Genomic DNA, 26,249 nt, shown 5'->3' with positions numbered 1-26,249 from the left:
ACACCAAAATAATTTTTAACTCTTTTCCTAACTCCCCCTACAATTCTCCCTAATTCTATCCCTCCATTAAAGCTAACCCTACTCTCACCCTATCTCTATCCCTATCACACTTCCCCTATCCAAAATAAAGGTACTCTACCCAAAAGATCTAGTACCTAGGGCACATCAAAAGAAAACCCTCTCCACAGGAGAGAAGCCCTACTGGTACCAAGACTGCCATACTCCAAAGACCTGATCTTCCCGAGGTCACCGGTGATATTCCTACAGACCTCCACCTCGGAGAGGATTTTCTGCTGGGTCGACACTAAACACCGTGCATTCCACGTGTAGTACCTAACCACTAAACTAACTAAGAATAAAGTGCCCCGGTCTCGGCCACCCAGTGTCCTGAATGCCCCATAAGCCCACTCCGGATAGGTAAGGCCGGCAAGTTGACTCCAGCCGATGGAAGCGCCCACCCGGTTGTAAACCCCTATATTAAAGGGACAATGAAGCAGGAAATGGTCCATGCTTTCCAGCGTGTCCCCACACTCTTCTCGGGGACATCCCCGGTCATCAGAGTTCCTGCACTTCAGGTTGTCCCTTACATATAGCTTCCCCTGAAAGCAGCACCAGGCCAAGTCCCAAAACTTCTGGGGGATCCTTTTCATGTTTAAAAGGTACAACCCCACCCTCAGATCCCGACCTGGGCAGTCCCTGAGTGCCAGAGGCTTCTGGAAGTGGGTCAACAGAACCCGTTTGTCAAGGAACTGCCTTGACTGGGTCCTGATCTCCCACACTCCCAGACCCCACCGACGTATCGCCTTCAGAGTCGGGGTAGCGTAAGCCGGAAGATATCCATGGGGCGTACGGAGGTCCTTCACTTGCCCTCCTGTCTCCCATTCCTGGAAGAAAGGCCGAAACCATTCCCTGCAGGAGAGTACCCACGGAGGAGCCCTCTCTGACCAGAGGTTTGAGATGTTAGCTTTTAAAAAGGTGTTTGTTAAGAACACCACAGGGTTTACCATAGATAAACCCCCTAGTCTCCTCGTGCGGTACGTAACCTCCCTCTTGACTAGGTTCATCCTGTTCCCCCATAACAGTTGAAAAAACAGGCTGTAGATCCTAGTGTAGTAAGCCTCTGGCAAGATACATACGCTGCCCAGATAGATAAACAAGGGGAGCAGGTACGATTTGATCAGGTGTACCCTTTCCCTGAGGGTCAAAGACCAACCCTTCCACTGGTCCACCTTCTGAGTGGCATCCTGGAGCTTACCATCCCAGTTTTTGGTGGGATAATCATCCTGGCCAAATGTGATGCCTAAGACTTTTGCTGATTCTTGGGGCCCTGGAAGGGTGTCCGGGAGATCAAACGTGGGATCCCCCCCTCCCAGCCAGAGACTCTCACACTTATCCCGGTTGATCTTAGACCCGGATGCCTCCGAGTAGCGTTCCACCTCCGACATCACCACATCAACCCCCTCTCTCGAGGAGACGAAAATAGTGACATCGTCGGCGTACGCCACTACCCCCTGGATGGCCCCCGGCTCCGCCAAACTCATCCCGACTCCCACCAACGGTCCGCAACTCACCCTCCTAAGGAAGGGATCGATCGCGAACACATATAACAGCGGGCTCAAAGGACAACCCTGACGGACTCCAGACCCCACTCCAAAAGAGTGGCCAGACCACCCGTTCACCAGTGGGAAACTCTCTGCCCCTGCATACAAGATCTTAAGCCAATTAACAAAAGTACTCGGTAAGCCATATCTCAGGAGGACGGACCAGAGGTACTCGTGGTTCACCCGATCAAATGCTTTGGCCTGATCCAAGGACAGCAAGTACCCCTTCCAGAAACCCGCACTACTCCGCTCCACTGCCTCCCTGACACTAAGGACAGCACTTAAGGTGCTTCGGCCTGGAACAGTGCAGTGCTGGGCCTCCGAAAGGAGCCGGGGTGCAAACTTCACCAGCCGATTAAACAGTATCTTGGCCAGAAGCTTCCTGTCCGTATTGAGAAGAGCTATGGGTCTCCAATTCTCAATACGGCTGGGATCTTTACCCTTTGAGAGAATAATCAGGGCTGACCTCCTCATTGACTTTGGCAGAGTGCCCGAGGAGAGACACTCATTGAATACCTCAGTCAAGAGGGGAGCTAAAGACTCCTTAAAGGTCCTGTACCACTCAGATGTTAAGCCATCCGGACCTGGCGACTTCTTGGGGGCAAGCCCCTCGATCGCCAGTCTCACTTCCTCTTCCCTGATCTCTTCTGCCAAAACGCCAAGAGAGGGGTCTACCCCTGGCTCAGGAATGGTTTCAGCCAGGAAACCCGACATCACATCCCGATCCAGATCCTTCCTTCCCAAGAGGTGAGAGTAGAAGGATCTGACGATCTCCAAGATCCCTGATCTGGACCGATTCAGAGATCCTGTACTATCAATCAGTCCTGAAATGACTTTACTACTCACTGACATCTTACAGTTTCTGTAAGGGTCGGGCGAGCGGTACTTCCCGAAATCCCTCTCAAAAACCAAAGATGCGTGCCTATCGTACTGACACCTCATCAGCAAGGACTTCACTCTGGAGATATCCTCTTGGCTACCTCCAGTCGAGACAAGAAGCTCGAGTTTCCTCCTCAGACCCTGATACAGGCGGTACCTGTTCAGGGACCTGAGGCTCGAGAGCTGGCGGAAGAACCCCGCAACCCGCTTCTTGAATATCTCCCACCACTCTGACTTACTACTACATAGGCCCAGTAAAGGTACCTGACTCTGAAGAAAATCCTCAAAGGAATGTCTTATCTCCGCTTCCTCCAGGAGGGACGAATTCAGCTTCCAATAACCTTTTCCCATCCGGGGGGTTTCTGAAACATTCAGGGAAAACAAAATCATACAGTGATCGGAGAACTCCACCTCAACCACGGACACTGCAGAAGAGACGGCTTCCTCCTTTAAATAAAACCTATCTATCCTAGACCTGCGACTACCTTGATGATAGGTGAAACCCGCGTGGCCCGAGGGGCTCCGGATGTGGGCATCCTCTAGGCGAGCTTCTCTAGCTATGCTAATCAGCGCCACACTATCGCAAGTCAGCGGACTATTGGAGCCTCTCCTATCTTGGGACCTCGTGACATTATTGAAGTCCCCTCCAAAGATCACCTGCCGACTCGTAAAAAGAAAGGGCTTAATCCTCATAAAGAGATCTTTACGGCCCCGCTTAGTTTGCGGGGCATAGATGTTAATGAGCCGGAGCTCTTGTCCCTTCATGAAGACATCTAAGATCAGGCACCTCCCCATTTCTAATTCAATAACCCGTCGGCATTCAACAGGAGCGGTAAAAAGGACCGCCACCCCACTATACGGCTCAGCCGCAAGAGACCAGTGGGAGGGACCGCGCCTCCACTCTCTTCTGGCTTTTACCAGAGAGGCTAGATCTGACAACCTGGTCTCCTGTAAAAAGAAAATGTCGGCTTCAACGCGGCCGAGAAAATCAAAGGCTGCGAATCTAGCCGTATCCGACTTTATGCTGACACAATTAATAGATGCCAGCGTCAATGGGGTGAGTGCCGCCATACAGGGTGATTAAATTAGACGGCCACACCCTTTACTTTTGTTTTCCCTTCTTTTTTGCCCCCTCATCCCCCGAAGAAGACGAGAGGGCAGGACCACTCTTGGATCTTTTTTTCGATTCAGATAGATCCATATTATCCCCGTCTCCGTCCGGCCCCGGTCTAGCCCTGCCCTCTGAGGAAGGTGCCTCAATAGGACAGGGCCCAGTTCCTCCCAGAGGCTCTTTCTCCCTAGGCACCTCGCCCTCACCCTCCCCAGCCAAGGAGGGGGAGGAGATGGTATCGAGGACGAGGTACCGGTTTGACAGGTCAACCAGAGGGGGGGCAGTCAGGCTTCCGTTTTGAACCTGGCCCGTAGTACAAGGAACAGAGGGCTCTGACCTCTTCTTTCTCCCTTTCCTTTTGCCCTTGTCTTTCTTTTTAGGCCTCTCCCCACTCTCCTCATCCACACTTTCATAGTGGGAGGAATCGGAAGGGTCGGCCATATTGCCGGAGCTACCCCCGTCACCTGGGCACTCTCCAGCTCCCTACTCCTTCTACGATTTTCCTCCCGCCTTAGTTTGGCGGGGCCCTTTTTCCTCCTCACGAGCCCTGTTGCACCCCCATCCCTGCCCATACCCTCCCCGGCCGAGGCAACGTCACAGCTCTCCTCAGCCGGAGCGGCCGCTGCACGGGCGAAGGCGCTAGGACAACGGCTAAATGGGTGCCCAAGGACACCACACAGGTGGCACCGGATCTGCCTACAGGATGCGGCCAGATGTCCCACCCCACCACACAAAGCGCAGACCTGTACAGTACAGGCTGCGCTAAAGTGGGTGGGGCTGCCACACCTGTGACAGACCTTAGGCTGCCCCTGGTAGAAGACCTGGATCCTTTCACGTCCAAGGAAGGCGGCAGACGGAATGTGGGCAACCGTACTCCCTGAACGCTTGAGTTTGACGGAAAACGTCCAGGCCCCGGACCAGATCCCGTGCTCATCCAAGTTTTTCTTGGGCATGTCCGTCACATCCCCATACCGTCCGAGCCAGGTCATGATGTCATAACAAGAAAGTGACTCGTTACGGGTCAAAACGGTCACCTTCTTGACAGCATTCTGACGGGAAATCGCCTTTACGGCGAAATCCCGCCAGCCGGGCTCGTTTTTTGCCACTTCGTAATTCGACCAGAAGAGTTCGAGACCCTCTGGCCGAACGAAACTGACGTCAAACTCAGACGATCCGTAGGGGTGAATCAGGGCAAAGATGTCACTCGCCCTGAATTCCATCTGAAGGAGGAGCTCAACCACTTTAGCGCGAGGTGGGCACGCATCCTCGCCCCTCCAAATCAGACGGACCACATTCCTACGGTTATTGTCCTGCCCGGTTGTCGGGAGGGACCAGACCACCTCCCCATTCCGCTCTCGGAAAGCCCCCAAACCGTGCCTCTCTATCCAGAAAGACAGGTCGACCTCACCCCTTCCCTCTACCTGGATCGACCTGTCACCCCTGCGTAGAGCCTCCAGGAGGCGCTGTTGCAAATGGCCCCCAGGGCCGGACGGAGACGGGGACCCCCCTGAACCCCCGGCAGCGACATTAGCATAGCTCCTAGGAGCAGTCACTGCCGGGGGGGCAGCCGGACCAGACCCAGAGCCAGAACCACTTACAACACCATTCACACCACAACTCTCAACCTCTTTATTTCCAGCCATACTACTACCACTCCCATCAACATTCAATCCACTGACACTCCCACATACACTCCTCTCACCCACAACACTACTACACCCATCAATATCACATCCTACATTCTTGTCCTGACTAACAAATTCTGGGCTGGCTGGGACTTGTAGTATGGCTGGCTTTAGTAAAGTCCTTTGTGCTGGCTTAGCCGCTGCTGGGGTCGACGCCGTTGGTTTCTCCTTCATGGCTGATATCATATCTTGATTCTGGGGCTGCCCCACCGGGCGCACCCCAGCTCCTCCCACAGCGCCAGCACCTGCTTCACCCAACTTCACAGGCTCTGTGGATAATCCCGGCGCCCGGACACTCCCCCCCCTCACAGGGGAGTGCCCCGCAGTGCCGGTAATGCCCACAGTACTCGGGGAACCGCCCCCCGAGCACACAGGGGCATAACTCGCGCTTCCCACCATAAGCCCATCCTGCCCCTCCCTACCGGCAGGATGGGTGGGCTTCACATCTATTGCGTCTGCAGCTTTTACTGACGCCATGCTGTACCCCCCATGCTGGCTCCGTTCCACCACAGAAACGGAGTCTGGCAGTCTGGGGGGCCCAGCAGCCTGAACCAGCTTTGCAGCTGGCCCAGACTGCTGGAAAGGAACAAACACGTACTTCACAGATTCTTGTGTCTTTTGCTTTTTCCTCTTAACTGCCACATCATCACAGAGATCATCACCAAAGGTGAAATGCTGGAGGTGGGCTGGGGACTCCTGCATGACTATCGCCCTTAGCAATCCCCCAGCCTCACTCTCCACATCATCCTCCTCGCTCTCACTTGAAGGAAGAGCCACCTGGGCCGGTTCAATATAGCTGTCCTGGGTGGCCTGGGTGTCACAGGGAGCAGCCACAGGCACAGCGTCTTCCTCCACATTCTCATCCTTTTCCTCATCACCACCATCCTCACTTTCTTCACCGCCACTACTCTCCCCATCATCCACCTCCACCTTACCTGGGGATTTCGTGGCGGCAAACCGGTCTTCATTAATCAGCTTTTCCTGGAAAAGACCGCTTCCCTCCAGGATCTCGTCTCTCCTCTCCTCCAGCTTCACAATCTTGCTTTTCAGCGCTGTGATCCTCTTTCTTAGCTCTGGCCTGTTCTTTTTGGACCCCGTGCTCACCAGATTCTGAGCCACACGTAGATCCTCCCTGGCCATCCTCAGCTCCTTACCGCACTGGTCATATTCCGCAAAGCGTGCGGCCATGCGGGAGCAGTATGTATCGCTCGACTCCTTGGGCCCTCTCTCTGCCCACATCTCCACTTTTTTCCTCCTCGCCTTGCTTCCTCCAGATCTCTGGTTGGCACCCGTCGCCGTGGAAACAGAGCCTGCATTGCTGCAGACTCTGCCAGATTTTCTTCCTCCGGCCGGAACAATGGCTGTTGCAGTTTTCTCTCCACCCCCCGCCAGCCTGGAAGAACGGGAAGTGGAGGCTCGAGATTTCCGGGGCTCCATGCAGGGGAGGCTCTCCCCAGGAGTCTGCCACCCTCCTGGGAAAAGCAGTTAGAACACCTGCCTCTGTAGTTCTCTTGGAAGTCCTGGAGAGCTCAAACAGGGACACACCCGCACACTTCTCACACTGAACAGCTGTGTTTCACAGGATGTGCTCTCTGCTGACACCTCTGTCCATGTCTGGAACTGTCCAGAGCAGCATAGATTTACTATGAGGATTTGTCAGAGCACTGTGGTCAGACAGGAAAAAAAACCACACAACTCTATCTCTGTAGTATTCAGCAGCTAATAAGTACTGGAAGGCTTAAGATTTTTAAATAGAAGTAATTTACAAATCTGTTTAACTTTCTTGCACTAGTTGATTTAAAAAATGTTGTTCTCCACCGGAGTACCCCTTTAACTCATTTTTTCATTCAAACTAGTGCTGGGCGGTATACTGGTTCATACTGAAATTTTTGTCCTGCAGGATATGAATTTTTCCCATACTGCAATACCGGTTGGGCACCTCCCCCTCGGGAATGAATGAATTATCAACCCAGCGCTGCACTGTGGCCACAACGGGGAACTAATCATATATGACCCACGAGCGCTGTTCTGCCCCCCCCCCCCCCCCCAATTAATTATCAGCCCAGCACTGCGCTGTCCCCATCTGGGAACTAGTCACATGTCACTCGCAAGCGCTGCCCTCCTCGTCCTCCTGTTTGTTGCAGGCCACCAGTGCTGGAACTCTGTACTGTATGCTGTATCCCAATGCCCGGGCTGCAAAAGATAAACAAAATAAACTTTAACTCACCTCCCGTTGGTCCGGTATCGGCCTCACCTGCTTCCTGGGGATGGGAACGTTGGAGAGCCGTCAGCCTATCACCGGCCACAGCGATGTTCCGCCTTCTTACATGACAGTGCGCTCAACCTATCACCGGCCAAGGCGGAACATCGCTGCGGCCAGTGAAAGGCTGACGGCTCTCCGACTTTCCGTCCCCAGGAAGCAGGTGAGGCCGGTACTGAAGGTGAGTCAAAGTTTATTTTGTTTATCTTTTGCAGCCTGGGAATTGGGATACCGCATACAGTACAGAGTTCCAGCACCGGCGGCCCGCAACAAACAGGAGGACGAGGAGGGCAGCTCTTGCGGGTGACATGTGACTAGTTCCCTGATGAAGACAGTGCAGCGCTGGGCTGATAATTAATTGGGGGGGGGGGGGGAGAAGCAGAACAGCACTTGCAGGTCACATGATTTGTGGGGGGGGGGGGGAGAGAAATATATACTGTAGAACTGCCATAAGTTACAAACATACAGTGATAGACATTTATGTCTATGACATTTATACCGCCCAGCTTTAATTCAAACTTCTAAAATATTGTATGAACTTACCTGATATAAGAGAAAGAAAAAAAATCTTTTCAGGGTTTGTTCATACAGCATATAATTTGCCATTGTAGTTAATATTATTCATGCGTTTCCACACGTAATCATCAAAAATGCTGCATATTTTTGCAGATTCTTAAAAATACGCCAGTGAATTTTATGCTGTGTTAACATACCCTTGAGTACTTGAATCAATACCCCATTTCCAGAAATCCTCCACACATTACCTGTAATAGTACATTTTTTCAATGAAAAGCAATGCCAGACTGGACCAGATATTGTTTACCAACACTTCATATTTAGAAAAGCTCGGAAACCCCTTGATAAATGAGATGTGTTCGTCACAACACTGACGCCCTACCCCCTTTTTCAAAGACCAGTGTGAGATGGAAAAAGTGTCACAGAGGCTTCACAGATTTTAGCATCTGGCGCCATCCCCCTACTTTTCAGTGTGTTTACAGCAGAAAACTAGCATACGTTCATTGAGCAATTTGCCCCCATTTAATTTATGCTAGCTGATGTTAATGTGCGTTCCCACATAGAACACATTCTCAGCTGTAATCTGCGTCGGTATTTTGGTCGCCATATGTTTGCTTTGCCCAGTTGTGCACTATGGTTTGTGCCAGTTTCTCTTCTTTGTTTGTATTTAGAAAACTGTAATGTGTTCAGTGGCATTTAAAAATAGAAAAACACAACATGGAAAGACGTGAATGCTGCAGCAGCTACTTTGCTGGCTGTGAATTTAACACATCCAATTATAACAGGAGAAGCCAGCATGCCTGGGAATCATTCTTCACGGGTTGGAAGGCCTGAGAGTTGGGGCTGTCAGTAGCTGGAGCAGGAGGAGACAGCGAACATATGGCATACACATCAAATGATATTGTGTGTGTGTAATGTTAACAATCCTGCAGAGCATGTGACGTCCTCTCCTGTCCTTGTAAGCTTGTTCATTAAAAGTTGGGAAGTTTGATGTGAAGCAGGATTGTAAATACAGGGTGGGTGTACAGCTGGCACAGTGTGACTGATCTGTATGGAGAAGAGTGTAAATCGAACCATAGGAAGGAACTTCCCACCGTACCCCTCTACGCTGCTCTGGGGGGTTATTTGCCAATGGAGTAAGGTAGGCTTGTCTAATATTTTGGCACAGCTTTAACGTTGTGTTGAGTTTTCTTTCCCTTGTTTTATTGCTCTGTCTCATGTATATTTGGTTCGGCTGGGTGATCTCTTCCTGACCTTACATACCTCATAAAAGTTTGTGAAAACCTTAAAGGTTGGACAGTGGCTACTTGTGGGTACCAAGGTCAGTAAGGACAAGAAAAAAATAACTTCTGCATGTTATAAAAATTCATGGCTTGTCCTTCTACCCCATAGAGAACTTTGTTTTCTATATAGGGAAATTTTCTATTATTACTTAGAAAGTAAAGTCATGTATTTCATTCTCCAGAACTAGGAGTGAAGTCATACATCGGTTTGGCACATGTGAATGAATGGATGGTATCAAATGGCATGCCTAAAATCTGTATACAATTTGTGGAATAACATTGTGCTGTTTTATTGTTTTATTTTGTTTTAAGTGCTTCTGGTATATATAAATGTGCATATAAGGATTTACTGGTTCCACCGGCTCTAAGGCATAATGTTAGAAGAGGAGAATACTGTACTACTAGCCTCATCCGTCTTTATCCAATTATTTTATATGTAATGATATCAAAGCAATTTAGACAGTAAAATGCATAACATATGACCAAAAGCTACATGCATCTTTTGTGAAAATTGCTATATGTGATACATTTATGTGAACAGTTTTTGGCCTGACACTGTTTTTGGCTTTGAAAATGTTGCACTTTAAGCCAGTTGCCAAAAAGCGAGTTGTAAAATTACAACTGCCAGCATGCTCGGACAGCCATTAGCTGTCTAGGCTTGCTGGGAGTTGTAGTTCTGCAACAGCTGGTGGCACACTGGTTGCAAAACACTGCTTTACACTGTACAGTTTGTGAAAGGAACTTATTCCTTTCCTAAAAAAAAAAAAAAAACTTTTTAAATATTAACACAACATTTTAAATGTATTAAAATAAAACTATGATACTTTAAAAAATTCTTGGTTGAAAACAGATTCTGCCATTGAAACCTGTACGACAACAATGGCTCTGACTCTTCTTAGGCTATGTTTACTGACTGTAAAATTGTGTACAATATTTTATCTTACGTGCACATTCTCTGATGTAAACCGCAAAAAAATAAATATATAAATTTAAAAAATTGTGTCTAAGGCTAAGTTTCCACTTGTTTTTTTTCTGGTAGTTTTTGGAAAACTGCCACTGCAGTTTTTGAGCCAAAGTCAGAAGTGGATCCATAAGAGAGGAGAAGTCCTTCCTTTACATGTCCTATTTCTTCTCAATACACTTCTGGCTTTGGCTCAAAAACTGCAGCGGCAGATATCCAAAAACTGCCAGGAAAAAAAAACAAGTGGAAACTTAGCCTAAAAATGCGTACGTAAAAAATAGTGTGTGTGAACTGTGTGAACATCCCTGTGTGATCAAATTCTGAAAGTCTCATCAAAATGTTAGTCAAATGTGTTGGACAAAAGAAAAATTTCTATTCATGCATTACAAATATAGTATAATTGGGTGAACCATAAACAAACACAAGACCTACATACGCTCAGTCCACTTAGTGGATCCTCAATGCTCCCTCAATGCACTGCTATATTCTATCTATTAAAGTGTTCAAAATATTCAAAATGTTAATTCCGCTCTTTAAGTAGTAGAATCTAATAATCAAACCAAAGCAGGCCCTGCACCCCTGATCTAGGTGCTTGATGTTACTTGTGTTTTGTTGCACTGTTACGTCACTTGTTATCTGCATGCTGTAATTTGTATATTATACAATGACCAGCTTATACTTCTTTTTAGTACTTTTAAACAGATACCGTGAGATGTCAATTAAACAGTCAGGAATTAGTCATGTCTGCATTAATATATCTTTTAATGTTATTTTTTGACCTATGAGAATATATAAGCAAAAATAAACTTAGGGGAAAATAAAGTTACAGAAAAGTGTAGGGGCTCAAGGTTCAGGATCTACATGTTAAACAGTCTATGTTTGGGTTTTCAAAACCTCGGCAGGGTGCTATCCCATGGAGGTTCAAGGCTGAAATGAAGCGCAGGTCATTGCATCAAAATAAGATCCTTTAGGTTTAACCTTGTAATTGTATATAGAGGTTGTATATTTTCTTTTTGTCTGTACAAACACCATTAACATCATTAAAAGTTTTGCACAAAAAAAAAAATTAAAGCAAAAGCAAGATGAACATGTCTGCCAAATATTCTACCCAAAACTACATTATAACATCATATACATTTTTTGAAAATTGTAGAATTAATAGTATTAATAAAGTAGAATAGTCCTATTTTTCAGTTTTTTGGAACCATAAACTAAAAGACACATTACATATAAGACATTAAAGGGGTATTCCAGGCAAAAACTTTTTTATATATATATATATATATATCAACTGGCTCCGGAAAGTTAAACAGATTTGTAAATTACTTCTATTAAAAAATCTTAATCCTTCCAGTAGTTATTAGCTTCTGAAGTTTTCTGTCTAACTGCTCAATGATGATGTCACGTCCCGGGAGCTGTGCATGATGGGAGAATATCCCCATAGGAACTGCACAGCTCCCGGGACGTGAGTCATCAGAAAGCAGTTAGACAGAAAACAGCAACTCAACTTCAGAAGCTAATAACTATTGGAAGGATTAAGATTTTTTAATAGAAGTAATTTACAAATCTGTTTAACTTTCCGGAGCCAGTTGATATATAAAAAAAAGTTTTTGCTTGGAATACCCCTTTAACTTCAGGAGGACAGAATTTTGTCCTTGAATTTTTCATGTTGCCTGAATTTATTTTCTACTACTAAAGTGGTCTTTTGGAATGAAAAATACTAAAGCAGCAGGCACAATAACCAAAACTTTAACTTTTCTTAAAAGGCTTTATTTACACTACATACGGTCAGGCATTTCATGTTTATGTTCTTAATTGTATGCATCAAATATATTCAAGAGTATATCATTACAGTATCATACATCTGCCAGTGACATACATGGCAACAACAATGGTGTTAAACTTCACTACTGTCAAGAAGTAATGTATGACAATAGGACACTTTTTGCCGTAAGCTTGGCACACAGAAATGTCACATTTGGACATTTTTTTTCTAACCAGATGTAAGCTTCAGCTGTAGACCATAAGGGTACGTTCCCACACGGCGTATTTTGCTGCGTATTTGCTGCGTATTTGGTGCTACGTATTTTCCTACCCATTGACTTCAACAGAGAAAATAAAATACGCAGCAGCAAATACGCAGCAAATACGCCGTGTGGGAATGTACCCTAAATGTGGTGTGAATAGAAACTAACACTAAATCTGCCATTCCTAGGCACCTACAAATTACAGCACCCTGATGTGAAGTGTGAAGCTATAACCTTTAGTCTCTCTTCATTTGCTGTGCAGTTGAAAACAAATGGTGGAATGTATCATTGTATGTGTAAATCAAGTAATTTTTTCCAGCAATTTCCCAGCTATTTGTCTGTGCGTACGTGCATACTTGTGCCAAATTTATTACAAAGACTAAAGGACTAAGTAAGTTACAAAAAGCAGCCCAGGCTGAAATGAGACTGTGCAAAAAAATGCAGCAATTCTAAATTGCCGCATTAGATAATTTAGCTACCATTGCAAAAGTAATAGCAAATTTGACTTCATCCTCAGTTGCTTTGATAAAATAACTTAAGCGATGTGTAAGCAAAAATGTCATAAATTTTCAGTGCAAATTGCCGTGTGTAAATACAATGATAAATTCTCCCCAATGTTTTTCCCTTTTCCGTGCTACCAAAACTGACATTATTGACTTAAAGCACAGAAACTTCCCTAACCCGCTGCGATCAGTATCTTATACAGTGGTCCCTCAAGTTACAATATTAATTGGTTCCGGGACGACCATTGTATGTTGAAACCATCATATGTTGAGACCATAACTCTATGGAAACCTGATAATTGGTTCTGAAGCCACCAAAATATCATCCAAAAATAGGAAAAAGTGAAAATTAAAGAAAAATAAGTAGATAACTAATATAGATAAAGCAAATCCTTACATATAAAAGTAAGAAAGATCAGCTGGGAGCTATAAATCACTGTCTATTTAAGTGTTTCCCAACCAGGGTGCCTCCAGCTGTTGCAAAACTACAACTCCCAGCATGCCCGGACAGCCTTCGGCTGTCCGGGCATGCTGGGAGTTGTAGTTTTGCAACAGCTGGGGGCACCCTCTTTGGGAAACACTGGTCTGTGTAGAGGACAGGAGCTTCTTCAGGTTCCTGTAAAGAACACGCAATGTCCTAAAAAAAGGAAAAAGGAGCCGCCCTAACTTGATGTCCAAAGGAGCAGCTAACCCTGGCACAGGTAAAGAGTACAGAGCATGTAATACCTCCCTGTACTGTAGGGGGCGCAACCAGACACCAGTCACTGCATACACTTCAGTAATACAGGTAAAGAGTACAGAACATGTAATACCTCCCTGTACTGTAGGGGGCGCTACCAGACACCAGTCAGTGCATACACTTCAGTAATACAGGTAAAGAGTACAGAACATGTAATACCTCCCTGTACTGTAGGGGGCTCAACCAGACACCAGTCACTGCATACACTTCAGTAATACAGGTAAAGAGTAGTACAGAACATGTAATACCTCCCTGTACTGTAGGGGGTGCTACCAGACACCAGTCAGTGCATACACTTCAGTAATACAGGTAAAGAGTACAGAACATGTGATACCTCCCTGTACTGTAGGGGGCGCAACTAGACACCAGTCAGTGCATACACTTAAGTAATACAGTAAAGAGTACAGAACATGTAATACCTCCCTGTACTGTAGGGGGCACTACCAGACACCAGTCAGTGCATACACTTTAGGAATACACGGCTTTTACCAGTGAAATATCCATCCAATTAGTCGGTTCTTCCAGCCATTGACACGTTTCTCAGATACCATTAGCATTGTATGTTGAGTCTGATTTCAAGTTACAATGGTCCAGAAAAGACCATTGTATCTTGAAACTATTGTAAGTTGAGGGATCACTGTATTTCATATCTTCAGCGCTGAATCCTTTGGAGACATTTACATTTATAGTCGGTGTGTGCTGTAAGATTTAGTTTTATAAGCTGCTGGATTTAATGCTCCCTTATGGTAATGGTAGGCCATTCATTAATTCCAGTTTATTGCTACTGGAAAATGAATTTGGTATAGAATGAGAGGAATCCAGATAGTAAAGTATGAAGCTAAAATGTCAGTGAAACTCTTAAATTACATTTTATAATCTAGTGAGTTCTGTAAATCTATGTGGAAATATTATCAAAACAATTGTGAATACAACCTATAAACTGGATCTTATTTTATTTTTGTTCGTGTTTGAGAGGGTTGCCAAATATTGAAAGGAACACAATGCTAATAATGTATAATTCATAGTTTGTAGTCGCCAGTTGAACAGTAACTTATATTGACCTTTTGTTAATATATATATCAACTTTCTTTGTTCAGTGTTTTTACAGTGCGCTCACACATGAGAGATCGGTCAACATATCCTATTTATTTCTATGGGATCCAATCTAATGCATAAGTGTCTCAGTCATCTGATTGAGGTCAATAGGAATTAGATTGAATCGTTTTTCACTACTGATGATGAATTGACATTAGTTTCTATTAGTTACATCAATAAAATAGAAGTGTAAATCTGGCATTACAATTGTTTCTTAAGTATAGTCATATGTATATGTTTGAGGAGGTCATGTTTCATAATGTATAAATGTGTGAGGAGGTCATGTTTCATAATATTTTTGTCTTTTATAAGTTTCAATCCATTGTAATTGAAAAGTTGCATTGTAAATCCCATTGGGGTAAGTTTGGCAGGTTACTTTCTACTGCTGTATATGGGGCTCTTTCTGATCTGGCATCAGTAAGATGGTCTTATGTGCAGCAGTGAAAGGCAAAGCATGGATAATTGCAGAAATGCCCAGTAGACATGTTCCGCACATTTCAAACTATGCACATGTGTTACTGACCCGTTTAAAATACACCAGTGGGGGGGGGGGGGGGACTGGAATTTTGTACCCATTACTGGCACGCTATACTTTGTATAAGTTTAATATTTACACACTGTTTTATTATAATATAGTATTACAACTAGAACTATAATGTGTGAATTAAGTGTTTTAACAAAGTGACAGCTTGAGGCAAATGCCAAATATATTATAACATTTAAAATGTAATGCCTGCAAATGTTTCCCATAACAGGTGAGATTAGGTTGTATGAGACCCTGAAAACCTTTCCAGAATTTTAATCATTTTGGAAGGAAAATGTCTGTTAAAAAAGTTTCCCATAGGAATCTCTATATTAGGGTCTCTGAATCTAATGACCAATGTCTGAGCCGCGGTGATAATTACGCAGTGGCCTAAATATGTCTGAAATATGAGTCGGCCATTGGGTGAAAGCTCTGAATATACTTGGTCTTGTCCAGCACTGTGACCTGTAGCAAGATGGAGGGTGGGAGGAACATGTCTATATACTTCTCATCAAGTCCTGGCTGCCATGGAGGGGCACAACAATGGAATGTGAACTACAATAAAGTTTTATTTAGTTTATTTATTTATTTATTTTTTTGGCAGCAGACTCGGGGAGGGTTGAAAATGATGGTTTAGAATCTGTTTTATCTTAATTTGTTTTAAGCATCTGTTAATGCATATTTTTGTTTTCTATAAAATATACACGTTAAACAGACAGTAATAACACGGTGTGAACGCACACTAAGGGAATTCATCCACGCGGCTTTATATACTACTAAACTACCAAAACTACTCTTGATCTATGTTTCATGGGACATTCTCATGAAAGCATCAAGTTTAATGGGTTTTTCTTCCCTGTTGCTCTTTGTCCCTATTTTATGGCTGATCTATGAGTGTAAACATAACATTTTTGTTATAGCTCTTGTTCTGATTACAATTGGCTCTTTGATCAGAAAATGTAAAATCTAGTATCATGTGACATTTGTGTAATTAACATCCACAACAACAACATCCATAGTTTCAAACGTGGCCTGAAAACACATCTCTTCAGACAGGCCTATAACAGTCTCTAATTGGCCTCAACATATCCCCAACATATCCTCAACATATCCTCAATATATCCCCAACATATCCCCAACATATCCTCAATATATCCCCACACCTCTTGTTTGAATAGTTATTGTGTAATATTATGTCTGATATTTGTCTTTGTTTGTACCCCATAATTGTAAGCGCTGCGGAATCTGTAGGCGCTATATAAATAAAATTATTATTATTAATTATACTTTCCTCAGGTGCATTCTTCCTAATGCTGTGCATACACCTTGCTTTTGACCTATGAACCATGGAGTTAACATTTATAGTTCAATATAGATTTTTTTTTTTTATATGCAAAATGGTGCTGGTGTCCACCATTATGCCTGGATTAATTATTAAGGTTGTTTTAGGGTACATTTACACATATAAGATATTCTGAGGATTTGAGGTCCCTGGTTGAACTTGATGGACTTATGTCTTTTTTCAACCGTACTAACTATGAGGCTGCAGATATTAATGCACCTAAATGATTGATCATAGCATCAAATCTGAAGTAGATCCTGTATATGTGAGCATAGTCTTAAAGTATATTTTCACTGCTAGGGAATGTAGATACATGTTTTCTTAATTTATCGAGCAGTCTCTCTCTCTCTCTTTCTGGCTATTGGACATCAATGTCTGTCTTGCTTTATTTTCAGATTGCTTCTGTCAGCAGCATCCAAAAATAACATTATTTTGGGGAACTAGTATTTTAGCTTGTTCCTAAAATATTTTGAAAGTAGCCCTAAAACGGAGCTTCTCCATGATGTGTAGAGGAGCAGCCCTATGCCCTTAATCTTTCTCGACCATTTTAGATGAGGTCATTTCCAATAATAATACATTTATCTTTTTATTTAGTGGATATGAGGTCATTTCCAATAACTATTCATTTATATTTTTGTATAGTCAAACCTTTTTTTTTACAAAAAGGTTGTCAAATATTTTGGTGTAAAATTTGGGTTTTATAGCCTTTCTTTATCTGGAGCCTTTGTTAAAGTTATTTATGTTTTCAGCTGTTTATAGTTATAGAATAATATTTTAATGAAATGCATTGCAGTCGTTGTTCTGCAGATTTAGTTGGTGAAAGTGATCAATCTTTTAAGTCACATTAAAGCCCTGATGTCAACGCGTTGAGCATGAGGGCTCTCTCTCTTAGTTCATGTATGCCTGGTACGTCTCTATCTATGTAATATAGCCTTGGTTTGCAGCTCCCCCTCATTTTTTAGAATAAGTGCTAAGATAAGATTTCAGAAAGTTACTGTATGGTGGTATAAGTGCTCCCCGATTGCCCTCCATTAGGGTAAAGCGCAGGTGCAGCTTGTTTTTCTAAATTAATCGACTCATCAAGTCCCTAGCCAGCATTACTAAGTTAATCCCAGAGTCTTGATACTTTAGCACCACGGAATCCTAAACAAACTGTTCACACTCTTTAAAACATTGAGTTAAAAACAGTTGTGTACCCAAGCAGTGAAAGTAGCAATGGAAATACAGGAGCCACTGGTACTTGATATAGAAAATGTAATTCTGACTGATGGTGATTACAATATAACAAGGAGACAACAAGGAATTGCAACTGCTAAAATAAGTCATCTACTGTCAGATAAATTACATGAATATCAATCTATTGGTGCAAAGCATGTCCACTTATTAATATAACTGCTATAAAACTATAATCACGCATAGTACAAAATATTACAACCACATTTTATCATGTAAAAATTAAGAATAAAAAATAAATGAATGAAAGAAGGGTGAAAAACCTAATGAAATGTTGTAATCTATAGAGCATATATAATGTGAAGTCAGAAAAATCCATACACCCAAAATGTAAAAGATTAAAAATTCTTCACACGGTATTATTAAACCATATATTTACATATTTTATTTTACAGTGTATCCCAATTTCTGGAGAAGAATCCTTTTTCTGTCAACAGCCCATTAGGTGGTGGGGCAACAAACCCTCTCCTGCCTTCCCCCGCCAGTCTACAGCTCGCTCAGCTGCAGGCTCAGCTCACCCTGCAAAGGCTAAAATTGGCACAGAGTGCAGTGACCAGCAATACAGCTGCTACAGTACTGAACCAAGTCCTCTCGAAGGTGGCTATGTCACAGCCACTGTTTAATCCACTGAGAAATGCTGCCATGATCGGTGCACATGGACCTACTGGAATGGCTTCTTTGAGCTCCACCATTCACAATGCTAGATTTCCTTCTGCTGGATTGCCGTTCACTACTCAAAATCCTGCCATGCCACCTAAACACTCCCAGAATCCAAATCAAAACTCTATGCAGCCTTTTGGAAAAGCCATGGTTGGAAACAAACAAGATGGATTCCACCTGGGGCCTCAATCATTCAATTCAGAGATGGATCAGTCTTCCTATCATGGCTTTAGTTGTGGTCCGGAAGAAACATCGGATGGTCGTTACCCTCCTAAACATAATAACCAACCTGGATTTAAAAATCAGTATTTTGATAACCATGGACCTCATCTTTCCATGAGCCAAAAAGGAGATGTTAGTCAGGGGGGTCATAACATGTCATCAAATAACCAGTGGGAATCTTCTCATCATTGGCAATCACCTAAACAGCATTACGAGGCCAGGAATGAACTGTACAACCCAGAAGAGCCAACCCCTGATACCAAATTTAGCCCGTCAAATTCTCCAGCTTTTCACAGACACAATAATGGAAAAATGAATACGTGTGTACCATGTGTGAAGAACCTTAAGCCGCATGAACTGAATGATTTCCATGGTATTTCACCTGTGCACCTACCACATACGTGTACAATGTGTGACAAAAAGATCTTCACCTTAAAGGTAAGCAACCATACAGCATGAACTACAGGTATATTGCACTAAATATTAGATAATACTACAATATTTAGAATTACTATTACGGAAAGTTAACCTTCAATTTTTATATGTGTTGTATTAAAAAGGTGTAAAGCAAAAATATCTAACAACAAATCCCATTTATTTAGAAAAATGTTAACATTTATTTTTTGTGACAGTTTAAATCTATTTCATTGTTCATTTTTTTTTATTTAACAATCTGTAAAATTAGCTACCTGCAAAATCTGCTATATTCTTTTGTTCTCTATTTTTTACACGTCTTTAGCCGCAATGGAAAATTGGACATGTGGTGATTATGTTTCATTTTTTCTTTAAATCTCTTTCCCAGATTAAGTGTCTAGAAAACATATTTAAAGGGGGGAAGTTTTTATTTCTTCTTTGGATGGGATTTTGTCATGAGTATAGTCACTTAGTCTAGGCCGCTACTCTCTTCACTGAACAGCTGCGCCTGTACCAAGTACTCAGAAGAGTACAGGAGTAAATGATTTGGAGGGCAGAAAAACACCAGCATTTGAGATATTGCTAAACAAATAAAAAGGGTTTTATTGTTTTTCTTGGTAAAGAGAGGGTGCCATGTGAAGGTAACATATAAAAACAAAAATAATAATCTAATTCACTGTTGTTTAGAGACCTAGGATGAACGGCAATTGTGCTTTTATCTAAGCAAACCTTTAAAAACATACTCCAAGGATTGCAGTTGCTTAAAAATACAAAATGAAAAGCAGCATAAACAGCAAGACCGTAGTGCGATTGGGACTTAGACTTTGAAATTGCAATTATATCATATTAGACATATCGAGGGACATTTATCAATGTTTGCTTATGTATTCTTTTTTTTATAGTAATTTTTTCCTTAATTTTTTTTTGCATATGTGTGACTTATTTATCAACTGGTTTCAGCCCGTCCTTTTTTACTTTGGTTGTAGCTTTTTCTGCTCCATGTTTGAGCTGAAGTAAACGTAGTCAATTTTTAACCCTGTTGCGACTTTTTTCTGCGCAGTTGCGACTGTCGCAGTTAATAAATACCTGACTACCCGTAGTCCATTTTAAAATTATTACTACGCAGTGGCGACAATTTTGCGACAATTATAGTAAAGAAAACATGACTAAACCCGTTGATAAATGTCCATGATCAACTGTAAGGTGGGGTTCACACAGCGTAAAATTCGGAAACTGCAGCTGCAAAATAAAACGTGGCCCTATTTACAATCAGCGTGTACCGTAAATTTAAATATGCACTGATAATTTAATGCTGCATGAACCTAGCCTATATAGCAATCATTAACAAAAAAAAAACACTATGGTGTTTTATTCATCTAAACCCATAAGTGGACGCATATTACATTTTTTTTTTTTTTTTTTAAAGCTGTGGTATTGTGCCATGCATTTGGGCACTGGTAATAATAATATTTAATTGCAAGACAGTAAACGTATTGGCCATTGATTAACAATTAATGATTTTTATGTCTACCATATACAAAGTTATTGGCATGTTTTTATCATGCGCTCTCTTGACTGTGTACTATTGTATCTATGGCTAGCCTCAGCCTTGTATATGACCTCCATTTAGTAAAAACCTGTGATACTCAACCAGTATCAGGTGACACCACTATATCTGGCTATATTAGTGCTGTCATGGTTCTCTGTCAGCAACACATCTCATGGCATCTTTATGTCTACTGAGAACAAGTGCTCAGAGTCTCTGTTCTGACAGAAAGTGCCGCAAAGATTGATAGATATACTGTATGTGTCAGTGTAGCGGTAATGCGGCATTCATACAAAATTTAGATTTTTTTAACATATGCTGTGCCAAAACTACTGTATTGAAAAATGATTGTGTTTTTTTTTTTCCCCGGATGCTAGTATGCTAAATAGAACCAGATCTGAAAAATAAAAAAATAAAATCACATCTTAAATGCACAATTTAGATCATTATATTAGTTGCATTCCCTTCCCTGCAGTTATAAATATCTGTTTTTTGTTTTAAATATATTTGTAAAATTTGGTAGTGTATTTAACCCCTTAAGAACACAGCCCATTTTTAAGGACAAAGCCAGTTTCATTTTTGCGTTTTTTTTTTTTCCTTCTTGCCTTCTAAAATCCATTTTCTTTAAATTTTTCTTTAAACAATTGTACTTTTTAATGACACCTTTTATTTTACCTGAAAATGTATGGCTTTAAAAAAAAAATTATTTTGTGGGGAAAAATGCAATTTTGCTAATTTTGGAGGATTTTGTTTTTAGACGGTACACTTTATGGTAAAAACACTTTTTTAATTCATCCTGTGGGTCAATTTGATTGAAATTATATCGATGTGTACATGCTTTAATATTTTGTACTACTTTTAAAAACAAATCTAACTTTTTAAACAAAATTAGTATGTTTTAAATTGCCCTATTCTGACCTCTATTGCTCTCTCCTTTTCCATATCTGGTGCTGTATGAGGGCTAATTTTTTGTGCCGTGATCTGTAACTTTTATCGGTACCACTTTTGTGTACAATGTGATTTTTTTGATCACTTTTTATTTAATTTTTCTGGGTTGTGATGTGGCCAAAAAGCAGCAATTTCTGATTACTTTTTTAAATAGGCACTGTCAGATTCAAAAATGTTTTATATGTGGCAAACATTAACATTTCCAATATACTTCATAAGAAAATTTTATGTACATTTTATAGAAATGGCTTTGTCCAAGCTGAAGCACAGGCATGATAGTAGCCGGGACCTACCATGCACAAAGTGTGCCCTGCTCTGATGCTCGCGTCATGTACAGGACGTAAATGTACGTCCTGGTGCGCTAAGTACCAGGGCATCAAGACATACATTTACGTCAGTTGTCCTTAAGGTGTTAAATCTGTGTCACTTCATACAGATGTACCCAGCATCATCTTGATCCCTGATGTGTTAAGATGTTATTCTGCACTCCTTAAGTTAAGATAAACTATCCCAATGCGTTATACAAACCTAATTTTAACATTTCTCCTCAACTCCGGTGGAAAACAAATGTTTTCAACTCAACCGGTGCCAAAAAGGTAAACAGATTTTTTAATTATTTATTATCTTTTTTTTTTTTATCTTAATCCTTCCAGTACTCATCAGTTGCTGCATGCTCCACAGGAAGTTGTGTAGTTCTTTCTAGTCTTACCACAGTGCTCTCTGCTGCCACCTCTGTCTGTGTCAGGAATTGTCCGGAGTAGGAGCAAATCCCCATAGCAAACCTCTCCTACTCTGAACTGTTCCTAACACAGACAAAGGTGTCAGCAGAGAGCACTGTGGCCAGACTGGAAAGAATTGCACAACTTCCTCTGGAGCATACAGCAGCTGATAAGTATTAGAAGGATTAAGATTTTTAAATATAAGTAATTTACAAATCTGTATAACTTTCTATTACCAGGTGATTTAAAAACATTTGTTTTTCACTGGAGTACCCCTTTAAAGATAACCATGGCTACATCTGCATATTAAGAAACCTAAAATCTTCAAAATTTCACACTGTTCACTAAACTCCTCACAATAGGCTAAAACTTCCTGAGTTTAAGAGATTATATTTCAGCAGAATAACCATGAAAGTTAATACTTGTATTATAACAGAGAGTACAATAAAATATCTGGTTTTCTTGTGATTTTCCCAAATCTTGGCAAAAAATGCAATTGTGACACAACATGACTGTGACTTGTGGATTAAATTTTAACCCTTTAACAACCCATGTCGAAAATACTTGTCAGCGGGCCATTAAGGGTGTATAGAGCGGGCTCTTGTCTCAAGCCCCCTCAAGTTGGTGACCACCACTAATAGCTAGCGTGAGGAGATTGGCGCTAGTGGCTATTAACCATTTATATGCAGCTGCCAAATTTGACAGCAGAGCCTAAATGACAGTTTCAGCTGTAATTGGTGGTGTAATGGTCTGGATCACCCTGTTCTGTTGTCACGGCCCTTACTTTGGCTTCCATGGCTGCCGGGACTCTTTTATAGACTTACTAATCTAATGATACAAGTTTCCCCTAGATGTCTAATGTAGTGCAAAAAATGAAATCCAATAAAGTTTTTACAAGTATAAATCCACCCTTTCCATACTAAAACATAAAAAACCAAACTTTTCCACATATTAGAAATAAAAAAAAAATGCAATAAATTTAAACTAAACATATTTGGCATTACCGTGTGTAAAATTGTCAGAGCTATTAAAATATAACATTATTGATCCTGGTCAGTGAATGATATATATGAAAAAAATGCCAAAAGCCAGAATTTATTCTTTTTTTCGTCATATTATGTCCCAGAATAAAATGAATAAAAAGCGATTAGAAAGTCGATCATAGGGGGAAAAAAATAAAGTTATAGGAGTGAGAACTGTGCAATTTATATAATAATTTATAATAAAAAAAGGGCTGTCCAGTAAAAATACAATAAAACAATAAAAGCTCCCTTGTAGCTTCTGGTATCAGGTCGCCGTCTGCTGGTGACGCTGCTTTTACCATTGTAGCATCTGCAGCTGAGGTAACTGACAGCCAGTGATTCATCAGAGGCTAAAAGGGAGCAAGGAAGGTGAGTAAAAGCATTTAATGTTTTATTAGGCAGTCTGGGTATATTAGTTAAATAAAAAACAATTTACTACGTGGTAATTGGCGTGAAAAAAAGGATGCACCCCCTCAGAATTTGCTAAATTAAATTTTCAATTCACAAATAATTTTCTTCTCGGTTTTGCAGCATGTTTTATTTAAAAATAAAGGATATCCCTACAAAGTACACACAAAAATCAAGACCTCATATGGGTCTGTAGATAAAAAAAAATGTAAAAGTTATGGCTATCAAAATTATAAGGAAGTATAAGGAAAAAATACTAATGCAACAATTGCAATTTCCAGGTTCAGGGGAAACTGACAAATGGATCAACTCCACTAACCGGAATATATAGGTGGTCGGTGTGGGTGTATTCCTTACCCCAATCTGTTTAGCCATTCCCGAAATACAGCTCAAACTTGCAATATGCAACCGAACTCTTAGCTGCATTGGAGTCGGGTTTGAACACTATCTGCATCTCTGACACCATCCCCTGTGTCCCGGTCATGCCGCCCTGCTCATCAATACTTAACTCCTTCCCCTTGATAAGTGGGGCAGCACGAACAGGACCAAGGAGATGGTATCAGAGGTGCAGAGTCTTCAAACCCACCTTCACTGCAAACTCATTAAAGGGGTTTTGATGGCCTTTCCTCAGGATTGGTCATCAATTTTAAATTGGTGGGGTGCCAACACCTGGCATGCCATTGCACAGCAGTTTATCAGATTCATGGCCTTGCCATACACAGTAAAAAGAAGTAGCGGCAGTACTGGTTTACTGTAGCTCAGCTCTCATTTACTTCAATGGGAGCTAAGCTGCAGTGACCCAGCATGGCCACTACAGTTATGCCTTCTAAAAATCATAACTTTTTTATATTTATATTTTTATCCACAGACAAGTATGAGGGCTTTTTTTTTTTTTGCGCAACCAGTTGTCCTTTGCAATCACATCACTCATTTTACCATAAAATGTACGGCGCAACCAAAAAAAATACTATTTGTGTGGGGTAATTTATAAAAAAAAACACAATTTTGCTAATTTTGGAAGGTTTTGTTTTCACACTCTACAATTTACGGTAATATTGCATGTTTTCTTTATTATGTGGATCAATACGATTAAAATGATACCCGTGAGTACATACTTTTCTATTATTGTATCGCTTAAAAAAAATCTCAAACTTTTTAACCAAATTAGTACATTTAAAATCCCTCTATTTTCATAGCCTATAACTTTTAAATTTTTTTGTATAAGTGGCGGTATGAGGGCTAATTTTTTGCGTCGTGATCTGTACTTTTTATTGGTACCACATTTGCAAATATAACACTTTTAGTAAAAAAATTTTTTGCAATATGATGTGACAAAAAAAAGCAGCGTTTTTGGACTTTTTTTTAAATGCTCACGCCGTTCACCGTATGGGATCATTAACATTATATTTTGATGGTTCGGACAATTACGCATGCAGAATTTTTTTAGGGGGGGGGGGGGGGAATTAGAAAAAGGGACAATTTACATTTTTATTGGCGGAGGGGATTTTTAAAAAATGTTTCCTTTTTTTATTTATTTATTTATTTTTTTACACTTTTTATGTCTCCATAGGGGCTACTTATTTAAATCACTTGATTGCAGATACTGAACAGTGCTATGCATAAGGCATAGCACTGATCAGTATTATCGGCTATCTTCTGTTCTGGTCTGCGATCGAGCAGAATACCAGAGAAATGCGGCAAAGGCAGGCAGTTCTGGATGATCGGATCCCCGCGGCAGCGCTGCAGGCGATCTGATCATCCATCTTAGTGACCGCACTGCTGCAGATGCTGTGATTTGTATTGATCCCAGCATCTGAGGGGTTAATGGCACACATCAGCGCGATCACTGATGAGCGCCATTACCGCAGGTCCCTAGCGAGACCTGCCGCGCATGACACGAGCACCCCCCCCCCCCCGTAGTCATTTACAGGACATAAATTTACGTCCTGCTGCGTTAAGTACCAACGCACCAGGATGTACATTTACATCCTGCGTCATTAAGGGGGTTAAATAGTACCTCTCATTAAGTTCATAAATGTTATAATCCTCCCAGTTCACTGTCCCCATCATGATAAACCACCCCCTGACTTTATTTTTATTATTTGTTAGTTTTCTACCTTGATTTTGCTCTGTATTTTCTGCTCAGTCTCTGGTTCAGGTTCACAGACTGGGAAGGGGCGTTCCCCAGCAGGCTGTGACATCATCTGAAGCCATACAGGGGTGAGCTTCCTCCCTCACTCTGCTACCAACTGCCAGTGTGCAGTTTAGTGTGAGAGGAGCTATGATTGGATAAAGCTTGACACACACCCCTCAGCATTCTAGGCTGCATTTCCTGTGTTTGGACTTCTGCCAGGCCAGCAGTAGTCCAAAGTTTGTTGAAAAGATGGGGGAAAATGTGCTCTGGACAAGTAAGGAGACACCTAGCGGCAGCTTTTTTAAACACAAATAAAACGTAGAAAACTTCATTTTTGCAATAGCAAAAATTAGTTTTAATGAGAGTGCCCATTTAACAATAGATGATTAGCTCAGCTCCTACCCTTCCCTGCCAATTA

The 26,249-nt window shown here is 41.9% G+C and overlaps 1 protein-coding gene and 1 long non-coding RNA gene across 2 annotated transcripts in view; one reads left to right on the top strand and one right to left on the bottom strand.

Moving 5' to 3' along the window:
• Window positions 1-26,249, bottom strand: part of LOC130282505 (uncharacterized) — a 341,939-nt gene that overhangs the window by 196,543 nt on the left and 119,147 nt on the right. The gene's annotated exons all lie outside the window — the stretch shown is intronic.
• RBM20 (RNA binding motif protein 20) overlaps window positions 1-26,249 on the top strand; it is a 334,442-nt gene that overhangs the window by 209,130 nt on the left and 99,063 nt on the right. The window contains exon 2 of the mRNA XM_056530784.1: window positions 18,154-19,078. Within this exon, the coding sequence (XP_056386759.1) occupies window positions 18,154-19,078 (925 nt within the window). The remainder of the gene's footprint in view (window positions 1-18,153; window positions 19,079-26,249) is intronic.

This window comes from Hyla sarda, chromosome 7 (assembly GCF_029499605.1).
Source record: "Hyla sarda isolate aHylSar1 chromosome 7, aHylSar1.hap1, whole genome shotgun sequence".
NCBI lineage: Eukaryota > Metazoa > Chordata > Amphibia > Anura > Hylidae > Hyla > Hyla sarda.
The sequence above is the reverse complement of the archived record's forward strand: the minus strand, read 5'-3'. Positions and strand labels throughout refer to the sequence as shown.